Source organism: Hemitrygon akajei, chromosome 15, assembly GCF_048418815.1.
Source record: "Hemitrygon akajei chromosome 15, sHemAka1.3, whole genome shotgun sequence".
Lineage (NCBI taxonomy): Eukaryota > Metazoa > Chordata > Chondrichthyes > Myliobatiformes > Dasyatidae > Hemitrygon > Hemitrygon akajei.
The window spans coordinates 38002109-38018282 of record NC_133138.1 but is presented as its reverse complement, the minus strand read 5'-3'; the positions used below and the strand labels follow the sequence as shown (position 1 = coordinate 38018282).

At 39.5% G+C, this 16174-nt stretch overlaps 1 protein-coding gene across 2 annotated transcripts in view; it reads right to left on the bottom strand.

Annotated features, from left to right (window-relative positions):
* The window catches only part of LOC140739253 (protein diaphanous homolog 1), a 174489-nt gene extending 158600 nt beyond the window's left edge, over positions 1-15889 (bottom strand). For both annotated transcript variants that reach the window (XM_073067394.1, XM_073067395.1), the window contains exon 1: positions 15829-15889. In XM_073067394.1, the coding sequence (XP_072923495.1) occupies positions 15829-15874 (46 nt within the window). In that variant the 5' untranslated portion in view covers positions 15875-15889. The remainder of the gene's footprint in view (positions 1-15828) is intronic.
* Positions 15890-16174: the final 285 nt, after the last annotated feature.

The following is a 16174-nucleotide window of genomic DNA, read 5'->3' as shown; positions in this document are numbered from 1 at the left end:
TCAAGAAAGCCAACATCGATGCATTCTCTGAAGTCCTCCTCAAGACTGCCTTGACCAATCTGATTCACCCAATCTATGTGCAGGTTAAAGTCCCCCATGATAACTGCTGTTCCATTCTTACATGCCTCAGACATTTCTCAGTCTATTGCTTGTGCCACTGTAAAGTTATTATTCGGTGGCCTACAGACAACTCCCACCAGTGATTTTTTCCCCTTTACTATTCCTAATCTCTACCCAGATGGATTCAACATTCTACTTAGATCTTATAACGTCTCTCACTATTGCCCTGATCTCTTCCTTAATTATGAGCATTACCCCACTTCCCTTACCTTCCTATCCTTCCGTATTACCTGATATCCTTGGAATTTAATTCCCAATCCCTTCTACCCTGCAGCCACATTTCTGAAATGGCCACTAAATTATACCGCTTTATACTGATTTATGCCATAAGTTCACTGACCTTGTTTTGAATACCATGGGCATTCAGATAATGCACCCTTACACTCATTGTGCTTTTAAAATCTAGTAGCCTTTGTCTCTTTAGCACTTGACTGTTCTGCACTCCACCTTTTTCGCTTTTTTTAAACTTTTGCTTTAACTTTATCCACATTTTCACTTACTTTAACCATACTTCTCCAATCTATTGAACCCACCCCCTGCTGTTTAGTTTAAAGCCCTATTCACATCTCTAGTTATGCAATTTCTTGACCTTGTAGTCTCGCCACCCAAACTGTAAGTACCCTGAGACGTATAATATGTACACAAGCCACCCATCTCAAATCCTTGCCTTGTGATTAGCTTTTATGCATTTTCTGTGAGATCATATATGCCTTTAAAGTTCAATACAAAATTGCCACTGCTCTGGGAGCCAATGACCCACTCAGTGTTAACACAAAGAAAATACAAGTTGGACATCAAGGAAAGTTGTTAAATCCAGCTCTTCGTGGTAAGGAAAGGGTTAGGATCTTATGTACATTGACAGTGATAACACACACAAAATTCTGGTGCAAACTCAGCAGGCCAGGTAGCATTAGAGTCTAGAGTTCTTGTGAAGAAACGTAGATGCTGCCTGACCTGCTAAGTTCCTAAATTTTGTGTTTTGGTACTCTGGATTTCCAGCATCCACAAAATATTGAGAGCAGGAGTTTTGTTTTCAAGAGGTTAGAGAGGGAGAGGGAGTTGGTGGGTTAGATGGCTGTAACTCTACTCTTAAGGCACTTCATAGGCAGATACTACAATAACTGCTACTAGACCACTTACAATCAGTGGGTTGAGGAGACTGTTAAGTGATTCTACTTGGATAAAATAGTATTATTTATCTATAAGTACATTTTTTTCTTTCACACTGCAACAAACAACATTCCCTTAATTTTTCTTTCTCTTCAATGTTTTTCAGTAATGTGCAGTGTGATAAACTTCTTACTGATGTGGTGCCATATGGTAATTATTTCACAGGGTGTAATTATAAATCAGGATCACAGCTGGGAGTGTGAACAGCAAGTTTTCCATGTTAGAACTGTAATTTATTCTTTATGGACATGAGCACTTAATATGTTCATCCATATTCAATTATAAAGCTGGTCGTAAGTGCACACACAATAGTGAATTCAGCTAGAGCCTGACATCCATCTCATCCGATGAAATTTCCATCTGGAAGCACCTTTAGGTACAGTTGTGCTGTTTCTTTTTTAATCTCTGTAAGCCATCAGAGTGTCTAACATTTAGAGAGGATTTCAATGGTATTCAAAAATGAAATGCACAGTAATATAATTCGGTGGTGGAAGAAGTGTGCCTTGTAACTGGAAATGGATATATGCCTCTTCCGCCCTTTGAAAGTGACATCTTCCTAATTCACAACTCCATGCTGCCTTTTGGTTTCATTCACAGAGGTGTTAGTTTCTACAAACATGATGCAAAAACATGGCTAACCTCCCACCACCTTTGTCTCCTTCAATATCTCAAAATTTCAGATGGATTGCCCAACAGCCAGCATCAGATCAGCTGAGATTTCAAAATTTAAATAAATTAGTTATCAAAGTACATTTATGTAAATACATACAACCCTGAGAATCATTTTCTAGTGGGCATGCTCAATAAATCTATAGAATAATAACAATAACAGAATCAATGAAAGATCAAGCCAGCTTGAGCGTTCAACCAGTGTGCAAAAAATAACAAACTGCGCAAGTACAAGAAGAAAGAAATAATAATATGAATAAATAATCAATAAATATTGAGAACATGAGATGAGGAGTCCTTGAAAATGAGTCCATTGACTGTGGGAACATTTCAGTGATAGGGCAAGTAACACTGAGTGAAGTTATCCCCTTTGGTTCAGTAAGATTTCCTCCAATAAGTTTAAAAAAAACGCTGGTGGTTAATACTAATAACAAGTGTGATGTTTACTGCAAAAGTTCAAAGTAAATTTATTATCAAAGAATGTAGGTATCACCATTATTTTCTTGCAGGCATTCACAGTAGAACAAAGAAATACCATAGAATCAATCAAAAACTAAACACAAAAACTAACAAGTAAGCAAAGTACAAAAAAACGCCAACTGTGCAAATACAAAAAAAAAACAAATAATAGTAAGTAAATAAATAATACTGAGAACATGAGTTGTAGAGTCCCCTGAAAGTGGGTCCATAGATTGTGAAATTAGTTCAGAGTTGAGAAGAGTGAAGTTATCCATGCTGGATCAGGAGCCTGATGATTGAAATAATTACTGTTTCTGAACCTGGTGGTGGATGTGGGACCCAAGGCTGCTGTACCTCTTTCCTGAAGGCAGCATCGAGAGGGGAGCATGGCCTGGATGGTGGGGTCCTTGATGACAGATGCTGCATTCTTGTGGCAGTGCCCCTTGTAGGTGTGCTCATTATCTTCATTATCAAAAAGTATTTCTGCTTTCCTGCCTTAGATTATTTCAGATTTTTAAAAAATCTTTCATTGTACAATTCCAGTGTATTATTCATCAAATTATTAGCTTACACTTTGCTGCATCTATCAAAGAGTAAAGTTAATAGTTAAAAACTTCAGAAAATGTCGACCAGCTCAAAGACATACTGTTTGAACAAAACTGCTTCTTCAAAATCTTTAAGTTATATAAGCTGTTAAAAAAATGTCCACTGATTCACCATTCACTTTCTAGTGAACAGAATGGGGCTGTTATGCTTCCTATAAAGGAAGATTGAGTATGGAAACACACACAAGATGAGTCAGGGTGCATTTCAGTGAACAAGACTTGATTTGTAAGATACAGAACAGAGGAACAAAAATCTCTTTATTTAATTACTTAAAATGGAAGATTTTATGTTGTGCACAAAACAGTTGTTTTCCAGGACAGCTGTAATTCAATAGATTTATTTAAAATGTCTTCTTCTACAAATTGCCATAGTTGTAACAGTCTGGTGGGTGAAGTCAATCAAATTATTAACACTGTTTAAGGACTTGGCACTGATTAGATGGCTGGCTTGAAAATGTTAAAAAGTAAATCCCTTATAATTTTGCAGCTACCATGACACGAATTGTATTTTTTCCCTATTTTACTTATGTTCCACTTTTAAAAAAAATTCTTCCACTCTTGCTCTTCAGAACCTTAGAGAATTCAGAAAAAATAATGTGGTACATGCCAATTTTGCTGTTTCCTTGCTTTGCCATTTTATGAGTAAGCTATAGTGTCCTACTTAAGAGAGCAAATATATTAACCTAAATAATTTGCTAAAGTTAAAGGCAGCAGAGACAGGCTTGTAAAAAGAAGACTACCTGAGAAAAAGCATTCAGATATTTTCTTTAGAGGGAGAAAGAAGCTCAGGATGTACTATTTAGGTCATAAGCAAGTAAAGTAACGTTTCCTGGACTCAAGCTGTATTGCGAAGACTGGTTACGGATAAAAGCATGTTTTGCCAAGCACTTTGTTCTGATGAAGATAATGCCCCCTTTGACACATTGCACAATACCAATCACATTTAATGTCCTCAAAGAGAAGCTGGGTTCCCATGGAGAAATGACCAAGATTGTAACCTTTGCTGTGGCATGTTATGTGCCTTGAAAGCTTATTAGTTTATAAGTAACCAAAATAAGCAGCATTTTGAAATGAATTTATTCAGCTGTTCCTTCTTTCTTTAAAAAAATCCTTTGATATGGAGTGTGCCCTTTGTAATCGCAGGACATACTCATTTTTAAAATCACTGGAAACACGAATGCAAATAAGACATTTAAATTGCAGCTGCAAGCTACTCAATTCATATTCACAGGGCTTATAATATTGCTTTATGCTGTTCAAAAACTTGTTGAAATTTCTTTTCAGCAGTATTTGTGCCTCCAAATATACACTCAGAGGCCACTTTGTAAGGCACTCCCACTAATTAATGCAAATATCTACTCTGCCAATCATGTGGCAGCAACTCAATGCATAAAAGCATGCAGACATGGTCAAGTGGTTCAGTTGTAGCTCAGCCTAAACATTAGAATGGGGACGAAATGTGATATAAGTGACTTTTTGACCCTGGAATATTTGTTAGTGCCAGACTGGTGGATTGAGTATCTCAGTAACTGCTGATCTCCTGGGATTTTCATACACAACAGTCTCTAGCGTTTACAGAGAAAGGTCCAAGAAACAAAAAAAAATCCAGTGAGTAGCAGTTCTGTGGGTGACAATGCCTTGTTAATGAGAGAAATTAGAGGAGAATGGCCAGACTGGCTCAAGTTGTCAGGAAGGCAAAGTAACTCAAATAACCATGCTTTACAACTGTGGTGTACAGACTAGCATCTCTAAACACACAGCATGTCGGATCTTGAAGTGGATGGGCTACCGCAGCAGAAGACCACACTGGGTTTTAGTCCTATACTTAATAAAATGGTCTTTGACTGTACTTATTTAATTTGACCTCTAACCTCCCAAACCCTCAACTTAGTATCTTCTACTGGCCAGTAAAGTAGCTTTCAACTGTTATGTCAATGTACAAAGCAGCTAATTTCAATACACAAAAACTTAATTCTGTGTTCACTCATGCACATCACCAATATTAACCAACTCCATGTCCACTGTAACACATTACAGTAATGGATTTCAGTACTGTTTCTAGAAATTAAGCATTCTACCCACAATCACAACCAGAAAACTCTCACAAAAGAACACTTTTGAAGTCCTAAGAGATAATCACAGAGATTTTTGCTTCTTTTTTTGAAATCTTTAAACTGTTTCATCTATATGAAAACTAAAATTTTACTCGTAAACAATGGGTGCAGTTGATAGACGGGTCTAAAGAGACACCCATCTCACTCAAGGGCAACACACACAATGCTGGAGGAACTCAAAAAGGCAGGCAGCGTCTATGGAAAAAAAGCATAGTTGACGTTCTGGGCCAAAACCCTTTGGGGTAGATACTGCCTGGCCTGCTGAGTTCTTCCAGTATTGTGTGTGTGTTGCTTGGATTTCCAGCAGCTGCAGATTTTCTCTTCTTTGTGATTTGATTACATCTCTCACTGCAGTTCCAGAGGGGATCACTTCACATTATATTTTTCTGAAAAGCCAGCCAACCATTTTGACTCATTTAAACAGCCATTTCATTTAGGGAGAGTGTTGTATTTATCAGCTCCATGACAAAGATTTAAAGGTTCTGTCCACACTTTGACAGTTCAATTCTGAATTTTAACTTATTGTAACATCACGGCTCTGCTCTTTTTGTAGATAATAAAAAAAAATCAATTGCAACCTGAGATTCAAATTCTTTTTAGGCAGTCACTTGAGATCAGAATGACTTAATTCCACTGGAGGTCTGTGGTTTCTAAGGCAGTTAATGAACCCTGTGTGGTATCAGTAAACACTGCAACAGGTGGTATAACTGGAGCTTCAAAGAGCTGATTGGTTTAATGCGGTCTTTACAATCATTGCCACCATGTCTTCCTGGAGAGACTCAAAGTGCTCAGTGTCAGGGATGGACTTGAGAGAGATAATTAATCAACCATGATGGAATGCAGAGCAAACTCGAAGGGCCAAATGGCCTAATTTTACTCCTCTGTCATATGGTCCTATGGTTTGCTAACATTAAAATACAGGAAATATCATGTTGATTAACTGGTCAACAGTACCTCCCTCTAAAGAAATTTTGGATTTTGTGGACATCTGGAAGTGTCCATAATTACCTAAATTTTGTTTAACATTGTGCCAGTGTGGTATTTGAACCCTCACCCCCTCCACCCACTGAGATGCATGCATCAAAATTATTAGATTGTTAGGTGGAGGCACAAGAAATTGTAGATGCTGGAATTTGGAGCAACACACAAAAGGTTACAGAGAATCTCAGCAGGTCAGGCAACATCTAAGAAGGGAAATGGACAGCCAAGGTCTTAGGTCAAAGTACTTCATCTGGATGACAAGATAAAAGGGAGACAGCTCAAATAAAAAGGAGGAGAGGAGGAGAGGAATAGATAGCAGGCTATAGGTACATCTGGGTGAGCAGAGGTGACAGGCAGATGTGGGAGGGGAAAGTGGAAATAGCACCATTCATTGGGAAGTGTTAGGTGGAAATCACCGAGGGCTAAAGATGATGGCATCTGATAGGACAGGAAGATGGAACATGGAATTAAGGGGGGGGGGGGGGGGAAGTTGGGGAGAACAGAGGAAAGTATTGAGGTAGGGCAAGAATAGACAAATGAAAAGGAGGGGAAAATGACTGGGTAATGACAGCTGTGTAGATCACGAGAAGAGAAAAATCGACAGTGGGGATGTATTAGAGTGTTAGATGTGCCATGGTCGACCCTGATCAACAAAGGATTAGATACATTTACCTTTATCTAATAAAAAGGCTACTGAGTGAATGCACGTGGTCTCGAGCTACTGTAGTCTATCCACTTAAAGGTTCAACTATTGTGCATTCAGAGACGCTTGTCTGCACACCACTGCTGTAATGCTTGGCTATTTGACTTACTGTCACCTTGAATCAGTCTGGCCATTCTCCTTAGATCTCTCTCATCAGCAAGGCATTTTTACTGCTACTCTTTGGATGTTTTTTTGTTTCTCGCACCATTCTCTGCAAACTCTACTCTGTTGTGCGTGAAAATTCTAGATCAGCAGTTTCAGTGATACTCACGCCACCCCATTTGGTAATTCCACTGTCAAAGTGTCTAGATCACATTTCTTCCCCATTCTGATGTCTGGTCTGAACAATAACTGACCTCTTGACCATGTCTGCATGCTTTTATGCATAGAATTATTGCTACATGATTAGATATTTGCATTAATTTGCAGCTGTACAGGTATATTTAATAAAGAAACCACAGACTATACAGAGAAAATACGCAGGATGGTTGATCATTCAGAATGTAATAAGCTTAAAGACCTAACAGTTTTTCAACTTTTGTTGAATATTTTTCCACAGGCAAGGATTTTAAAACTTTTTCAACTAGTTTATATATTTTTCTTTATCAAAACTCCTAGGCCTTCACAAATCAAAGGAGATGGGATATTATGCTGAAGTTGTAGAAGACATCACTGAGGCCTAATTTGGAGTATTATGTGCAGGTTTGGTCACCTACCTACAGGAAAGATGTAAATAAAGCTGAAAGAGTAGAGACAAAATTTACAAATGTGTTGCTGGCACTGCAGGACCTGCGCTATATGGAAAAATTGAATAGGTTAGTACTTTATTTCTTGGAGCGTTGAAGATTGGGGGAGATTTGATAGAAGTATACAAAATTATGAGGAGTACAGATAGGGTAAATGCAAGCAGCTTTTTCTACCAAATTTGGTGGGACTACAATTAGAAATCATGAGTCAAGAGTGAAAGGTGAAAAGATTAAGGGGAACATGAGGGGAAATTACTTCACTCATTGGGTTGTGAGAGTGTGGAAATAGCTACCAGCTCAAGCTCGATTTCAACGTTTAAGAGAAGTTTGGATAGGTACATGGATAGTAGGGATATGGATGGCTATGTCTGGGTGTAGATCAAAGGGACTAGGCCGTTTGAAATGGTTCAACACAGACTGGATGAGCCGAAGGGCCTGCTTCTGTGTTGTACTTTTATATGATTCTACAATCTCTGGTAGACAAAGGAAACTATCAATACTTTTTTTTTTGCTAACTCAGTACCAGACCAAGTCAGGAAAAGCACAATGCAAAGCTTTTTTAGCAACATTTGTCCCCTGCTGTTCAATCAAATTGGTTCTATTCTGAACTGTTGCAGGTTCATTATTCTTTTAAATCCTTCCTCATCTCACATTCAGTAAAGGCAAATTAGTCAAGCAAAATAATATAGGTTAGTGGGTATATGTCTTCTAAACAATGTTCCATTTAGACAGATTTCACTCTTCAAGGAATTTCAAATTTCAAGGAATTCTGTACCTTTTATATGACTCCATGACTTTATTTGACTTATCCACTTAGAGGATCCCATACAAAAGCTAACAATTTGCAATACTGGCTAGATCAGTCAGCCACAAGCCATGAAGTTTGGGGGAAAAAATCTCAAGTGAACAGTCCATCTTCGGAATCTGATCAGACAGCTCCATTAAACATTGTAAGATGCAGTAAAAGATCAGTACACTAGCATTTAAATACCATTTTTTTAGGTTGGAAGCACTCCAAAGCACGGCTGCTACATCTGCATTCAATTACATTATATTAATAGGAGAAAGAAGTCAGCTTTCAATGGAAATATGCTCTTATCCAGCCAAGAATAACACTTTTAGTTCATGAAGGATTAAGCACCTTACAGAAAATGCAAGACTTTCACTAGTTTAGAAATGGAGGGTGCATGAAGTGTTAGAATATTTGCATCTGCTACTCAGCTTTTGATTCTGAATCCACTCAGTCCATCATTGGTCACTACTAGTTAGTTAACACCAATGTCAAAAAAGCAATGCTAGAAGAACTCAGCATTTGTGGAGGTAAAAAGTGTAATCCAATGATTTGGAGTGAGAAAAAAAAACTATTGATCAGTCATCAGTCTACTCAACAACAGTCTTCACAGCAATCTTACGAAGAGCTTTTCAAAGATTTACCACACTGTGTAAAATATTCTTCACATCTCAGTCCTGAATGGCTGATTCCTTATTTTGAACGGCTCTAGATACCACAACAAGGGGAAGCATCATTTGTTTATTTATGCTGTTCAGCCCTAGAAGAAATGTTCATTGTTCAATGAGATCACGTCTCATTCTCTTGAACTCCAATTAAGGAGACCAGATCCATATATACTACTTACGGTCTCAACTCTTTAAAGTTCAAAGAAAATTTGTTATCAGCACGTACTGTATACGTGACCATATATGTACTATCCTGAGGTTCATTTTCTTGCAGGCATTTCCTTGAACCCAAATCCACTTTCAAGAAAGGAAAGCATACCATTTCCCTTCCCTTCCATCTCTGGAGACGGCTTTTCTACTGATATCTACTATAAGCCTACAGACTCTCACAGCTACCTGGACTATTCCTCTTCCCACCCTGTCTCTTGCAAAAATGCTATCCCCTTCTCACAATTCCTCCGTCTCTGCCGCATCTGCTCTCAGGATGAGGCTTTTCATTCCAGGATGAAGGAGATGTCTTCCTTTTTTAAACAAAGGGGCTTCCCTTCTTCCACCATCAACTCTGCTCTCAAACGCATCTCTCCCATTTCCCGCACATCTGCCCTCATCACATCCGCCCGCCACCCCACTCGGGATAGGGTTCCCCTTGATCTCACCTACCACCCCACCAGCCTCCAGGTCCAACGTATAATTCTCTGTAACTTTCGCCACCTCCAACGGGATCCCACTACCAAGCACATCTTTCCCTCCCCCCCTTTCTGCTTTCCGCAGGGATCGCTCCCTACGCGACTCCCTTGTTCACTCGTCCCCCCCATCCCTTCCCACCGATCTCCCTCCTAGCACTTATCCTTGTAAGCGGAACAAGTGCTACACCTGCCCTTACACTTCCTCCCTCACCACCATTCAGGGCCCCAGACAGTCCTTCCAGGTGAGGCGACACTTCACCTGTGAGTCGGCTGGTGTGGTATACTGCATCCGGTGCTCCCTGTGTGGGCTTTTATATATTGGTGAGACCCAATGCAGACTGGGAGACCGTTTCGCTGAACACCTATGCTCAGTCTGCCAGAGAAAGCAGGATCTCCTAGTGGCCACACATTTTAATTCCATGTCCCATTCTGATATGTCTATTCATGGCCTCCTCTACTGTCAAAATGAATCCAAACTCAGGTTGGAGGAACAACACCTTATATACCGGCTGGGTAGCCTCCAACCTGATGGCATGAACATTGACCTCTACCTTCCGTTAATGCCCCTCCTTCCCTTCTTACCCCATCCCTGACATATTTAGTTGTTTGCCTGTTCTCCATCTCCCTCTGGTGCTTACCCCCCTCCCCTTTTCTTTCTCCCGAGGCCTCCCGTCCCATGATCCTTTCCCTTCTCCAGCTCTGTATCACTTTCGCCAATCACCTTTCCAGCTCTTAGCTTCATCCCACCCCCTCTGGTCTTTTCCTATCATTTCGCATTTCCCCCTCCACCCACTACTTTCAAATCTCTATCTTTCCTTTCAGTTAGTCCTGACGAAGGGCCTCTGCCCGAAACGTCGACAGTGCTTCTACTTGTAGATGCTGCCTGGCCTGCTGTGTTCCACCAGCATTTTGTGTGTGTTGTTTGCATTTCCCTTCCTAATTACTTTCTGTTCTTGCATATAAACACTGTGATTTGTGGAGAAGGACGCCCATGCCCATGTGAACACTAATATTTTTCAACACTTAGCATTTAAAAGATGGTCTGCTTTTCTATTCCATTTACCAAAGTATATGACCTCAGATTTTGCGGTAAGATGCTCGACATGCTCTACTTTCACTTAGTCTGTCCGTATCCTTCCACCTAGCCCCTTCATCAAAATGTCCTTCCATTTTCAACAAACAAACTGGCACTCAATAACTAGTTAGACGTGACTGAAGTATGAGATACAAACTGCATATTTTAACAGGCAGAGTAATGTATTTTTTTCCCTGCTAGCTTACATTCCCTCAAAGATTTGAAAACTGAATGTATTGCCCCCAATTTTATCCAGGTTTATATCTAAGAAAGTAAACTGTGAAGCTCTTTGGTCTCTGTGGTCAATAATACATTGAAAGTGTTATCAGCAGAATTAGGAATATATCTATAGATTAAGAAAAACACATTCTATCAAAGAAGAGTGTGAATCAAAGGATACCAGTCCTCTGTAGTTATACCTCCTTTAATTCAAAGGCTGAAGAGAATCAAATAAAAGAGTATTATGTAAAACTACTTTTACTTCCAAGACAGCCCAGAAGCAAATGCGATGTTCCTTCATCAAAACAAATGGCTTTCTGCTACAGAAGCTCTTAGCTTGTTCACAGGGATTTAAAATAAGAATGTGCTACTAGGCACCATAAGATGAATGCTTGATGCCAAGGAAACAAACAGCATGAAGCCATTGCAAGGAGGTTACATTATTGTGTAAAAACCACTCAAGAGACTTCAGTAAACTGCACTCTGAACAAAAACAGAGAAATTATGGAAACAATTAAAGCTATAGTGGTTTAAACAAGATATATAGCATTATTCCCTGAACCTTGTTGATTTTACTAACACAGTTTTTAACTAGGAGGAGGGCTAATGCTCATAGTATTGTCTATTTGTTAAATCTATTTGAATATATATTATTGCCATGAAAATTTATTTATGCAGTTACTGTACTCAATGATTCAGATGATGGAATTGATGGTTCTGAACCCAAGTTCGCAGACAATACGTTGTGGGGCAGGTAGTGTTGAGGAAGCATGGAGTCTGCAGAAGGACTTAGACACATCAGGAGAATGGGCAGAAAAGTGGCAGATGGAATATAGTTTAGATAAGTGTATAGTCATGCACTTTGGAAGAAGGAATAAAGATGTAGACTATTTTCTAAATGGGAAGAAAATTCTAATATCAGTGGTGCAAAGGATCTTGGGAGTCTTTGTGCAAGATTCCCTAAAGGTTGAATCAGTGGTAAAGGCGGCAAATGCAATATTAACATTAATTTTGAGAAGACTAGGATATAAGAACAAGGATGTAATGCTGAAGTTTTATAAGGCACTGTTCAGACCATACTTTGAGTTTTGTGAGCAATTTTGGGTTCCTTATCTAAGAAAAGATATACCAGCATTGGAGAGCATCCAGGTGAGGTTCTCAGAATGTTTTCAGGAATGATTAGGTTAATGTAAGAGGATCGTTTGATGGGTCTGGGCCTGAACTCGCTGGAGTTTAGAAGAATGGGTAGAAAGGCCTAGATAGAGTGGATGTGGAGAGGATGTTTGCTATGGTGGGTAAGTCTAAGACCAGAGGGGACATATTCAGAATATCAGAATATGAAGTGTCCATTTAGAACAGAGATGAGGAGGAATTCCTTTAGCCAGAGGATAGTGAATCTCTGGAATTCATTGCTACAGATGGGTTGGAAGGCCAAGTTAATGAGCATATTTATAGATACTTTCTTGATTATTCATTGCGTCAAAGGTTATAGAGGGACGGCAGGAGGAGAATGGGATTGAGAGGGATAATAAATCAGCCATGATGGATTGGTGCAGCAGACTTGATGGGTGCAACAGCCTAACTCTTCTCCTCTGTCCTATGTTTTTATACAGATTTTATGAAAATCAAAATAACTGCATTTGTTGAATACAAAAATACCATAAAAACAAGAACTTCTGCAGATGCTGTAAATCCAGAGCAACACACAAAATGCTGGAGCAATTCAGCTGATCAGAGAGCATCTATGGAGAGGAATTAATGGTTAATATTTCATAGGAACATAGAAAACCTACAGCACAATATAGGCCCTTCGGCCCACAAAGCTGTGCTGAACATGTCCTTACCTTAGAAATTACCTAGGCTTACCAATAGTCCTCTATTTTTCTGAGCTCCATGTACCCCTCCAGGAGTTTCTTAAAAGACCCTATTGTATCCGCTTCCACCACCATCGCCGGCAGCCCATTCCACACGCTCACCACTCTCTGCGTAAAAAACTTACCCCTGACATCTCCTCTGTAGCTACTTCCAAGCACCCAAAAACTATGCCCTCTCATGCTAGCCATTCCAGCCCTGGGAAAAAGCCTCTGACTATCCACACAATCAATGTCTCTCATCATCTTATACAGCTCTATCAGGTCACCTCTCATCCTCCGTTGCTCCAAGGAAAAAAGGCTGAGTTCACTCAACCTATTCTCATAAGGCATGCTCCCCAATCCAGGCAACGTCCTTGAACATCTCCTCTGCACCCTTTCTATGGTTTCCACGTCCGTCCTGTAGTGAGGCGATCAGAACTGAACACAGTATTCCAAGTGGGATCTGACCAGGGTCCTATATAGTTGCAACATTACCTCTCAGCTCTTAAACTCAATCCCACTATTGATGAAGGCCAATGCATTGTATGCTTTCTTAACCACAGAGTCAACCTGTGCAGCAGCTTTGAGTGTCTTATGGATCCCTCTGATCCTCTACACTGCCAAGAGTCTTACCATTAATACTATATTCTGCCATTATATTTGACCTATCAAAATGAACCACCTCACACTTATCTGGGTTGAACTCCATCTGCCACTTCTCAGCCCAATTTTGCATCCTATCAATGACCCGCTGTAACATCTGACAGCCCTCCACAATATCCACAACAACCCCAACCTTTGCGTCATTAGTAAACTTACTAACCCGTTCCTCCACTTCTTCATCTAGGTCATTTATAAAAATCACAAAGAGCTGAGGTACACCACTGGTGATTGAACTCAATGTCGAATATGATCCATTGACAACCATTCTTTGCCTTCTGTGGGCAAGCCAGTTCTGGATCAGGCCAAGAAAGTTCATCAGGACATAAAAACGTGGACAAATGGAAGTGCTTTCATTCATCTCATGGTAGAATGAGAAATACTCCTTTTTCCTATGTTTTCCAAGTCACAAAACACAAATTATTAACAAAATTGTTCATTGTATAGAGTGCATCCTTATAAAACACACATTTTCATTGTCATAAAATTTCTCTCGATACCAAAAAAAACACAGAAAGGCAGTTTCATATGCATATGCATTTTAAGATGGGTCATATATCAGATGGAGAAATGAAGAGGTTTTGGAGGGAATTCCATACTACCAGTATGGACCAATCACATGTGGAATGTAGAAGAGTTGAAGTTGAGAAGAGGTATTGTCTTGCAGCATGGGAGTTCATGTTCACAACATATTAAGCAATGCAATCAATTCCACTTTCAATGCAGTCCATTTCCTGCATCCATGCAAGTTAACTTCCCCAATGCCTATCCCCTTAAGGAACTACTGCTCTCCACTTTCAAACTCAGTATTTCCCAGTTCATTACCACTTACCATATAAAGATGTCTTCCTCTAAGCTCCACTATTTCATTTGCCCAAAACATTAAGTATTTGCTTTCAGTTCTATCAATTTTTATGGAAACAGATTCAAGATTTAATTTTATTTATCATGTGGACATTGAAACATACAGTGAAATGTGCCATTTGCATTAACAACAACCACACCCGAGGGTGCACTGGGGGAAGCATGCAAGTACTACCACACATTGTGGCACCATCATAGAATGCCCACGGCAGATCCACAGCAAGCACAACAACACAGAACACAACAAGCAACATTCCACACCTCTCACTGTTCAGATCAGACAACTGCTGTGCCTAGCAGATCAAATTCTTAGCTGTTCTCAGCAGACTGGATGTAGTTAAAATAAAATTTGAGTGATTATTTCATACAATACAATGTCAGCAACAGAATTATGTTCAGGAACAAAATAAGATTAAGAGGCAATTTCGAAACATATTGTCAATATGTCTTGTAGCTTTCAAAGAACTATGTACATAATTCCCTAAGGAAGCATTTTGCCTGCAAACTCTTGAAATTGTCCATTCCTTTTCAAAAATTACATCAGCTTACAATTTTCTGATTTAAATTCCATCAGCCACTTGCTTAACCATTCTTCTGGTCTACATTTCATTGCAGCTAACTGATAGCAACTGCACCATTTGCTGTATCATAAATTTTAAAATTTACTGATCGTCATTATTTTGGCCTGGTATGGTAGAGTAGTGGTTAGCATATGCTTTACAGAACAGACAACCTGGGTTCAATTCCCGCCATTGCCTGGACCACGTTCAGGTTTCTGCGTTCTCCCTATGCCCACGTGGATTTCCTCCGGGCACTCCGGTTTCCTCCTACAGTCCAAAGACATACCAGTTGGTGGGTTAATTGGTCATTGTAATTTGTCCCATGATTAAGCTAGGATTAATTTATGGGATTATTGAGTGGCCGGCTTGAAGAGCCGTAAGTGCCTTTTCCATGCTGTATCTCAATAAATAAATAAGTACATGGGATACTCAGGATTGTGAAGAACAGTCAAAAGGATGGGAGTGCCAAAGACAACCTGAGGCTTCCGTTGGTTAGGTCCATCCTGGATGCTGCATCCTAGCTGTCTGCGATCAGTCGATGTGCAACCAAGTAAGCAATCCAGGGCATAAGATTGAAGCATTTACAAACACCTTTGGCTAGAAGTGCCTATTAAGTTAACAGAAGCAGATTTTGTGAACAACTTTAAGTGTGTTGGATAGGTGGCTGACGATAAGAAATCTACAGGGTTACAAACCAAAAAAAATGATATGGAATAAGCTAGAATGTTATAAAAATTACCAGCAGTGAATACCAATTAATGCCACCGTAAGAAGCTAAGTATTCAAAGTAATTTTTCAACAAACACAGAAAAACTGCTTTGAAAAGAATCCAGTCACAAACAAGAGATAATCTGCGCATGCTGAATCTAAGCAACACACATAGGACCTGCCGAAGGGTCTTGGCCCGAAACGTCGACTGTACTCGTTTCCATAGATGCTGCCTGGCCTGCTGAATTCCTCCACAATTTTGTGTGTGTTGCCTTGAAAAGAATTATTGGTGTTCTCAATTGTAAATGGTTACAAAAAGGTTAAAATCAAACTGAGGGACACTGATAATTTTCATTTGTATTCTACACCATCACAACATTACTTTGTAAAGAATCCTTGGAACCACAGAGGGTAACACATGACTTGTATAATGACATGAAAACAAACAAGACTGAGAAAAACAACTTTTTACAGAGGAAACTGGATTGGTGCATAACAATCAGAACCTTCACTTTAAAAAGTTG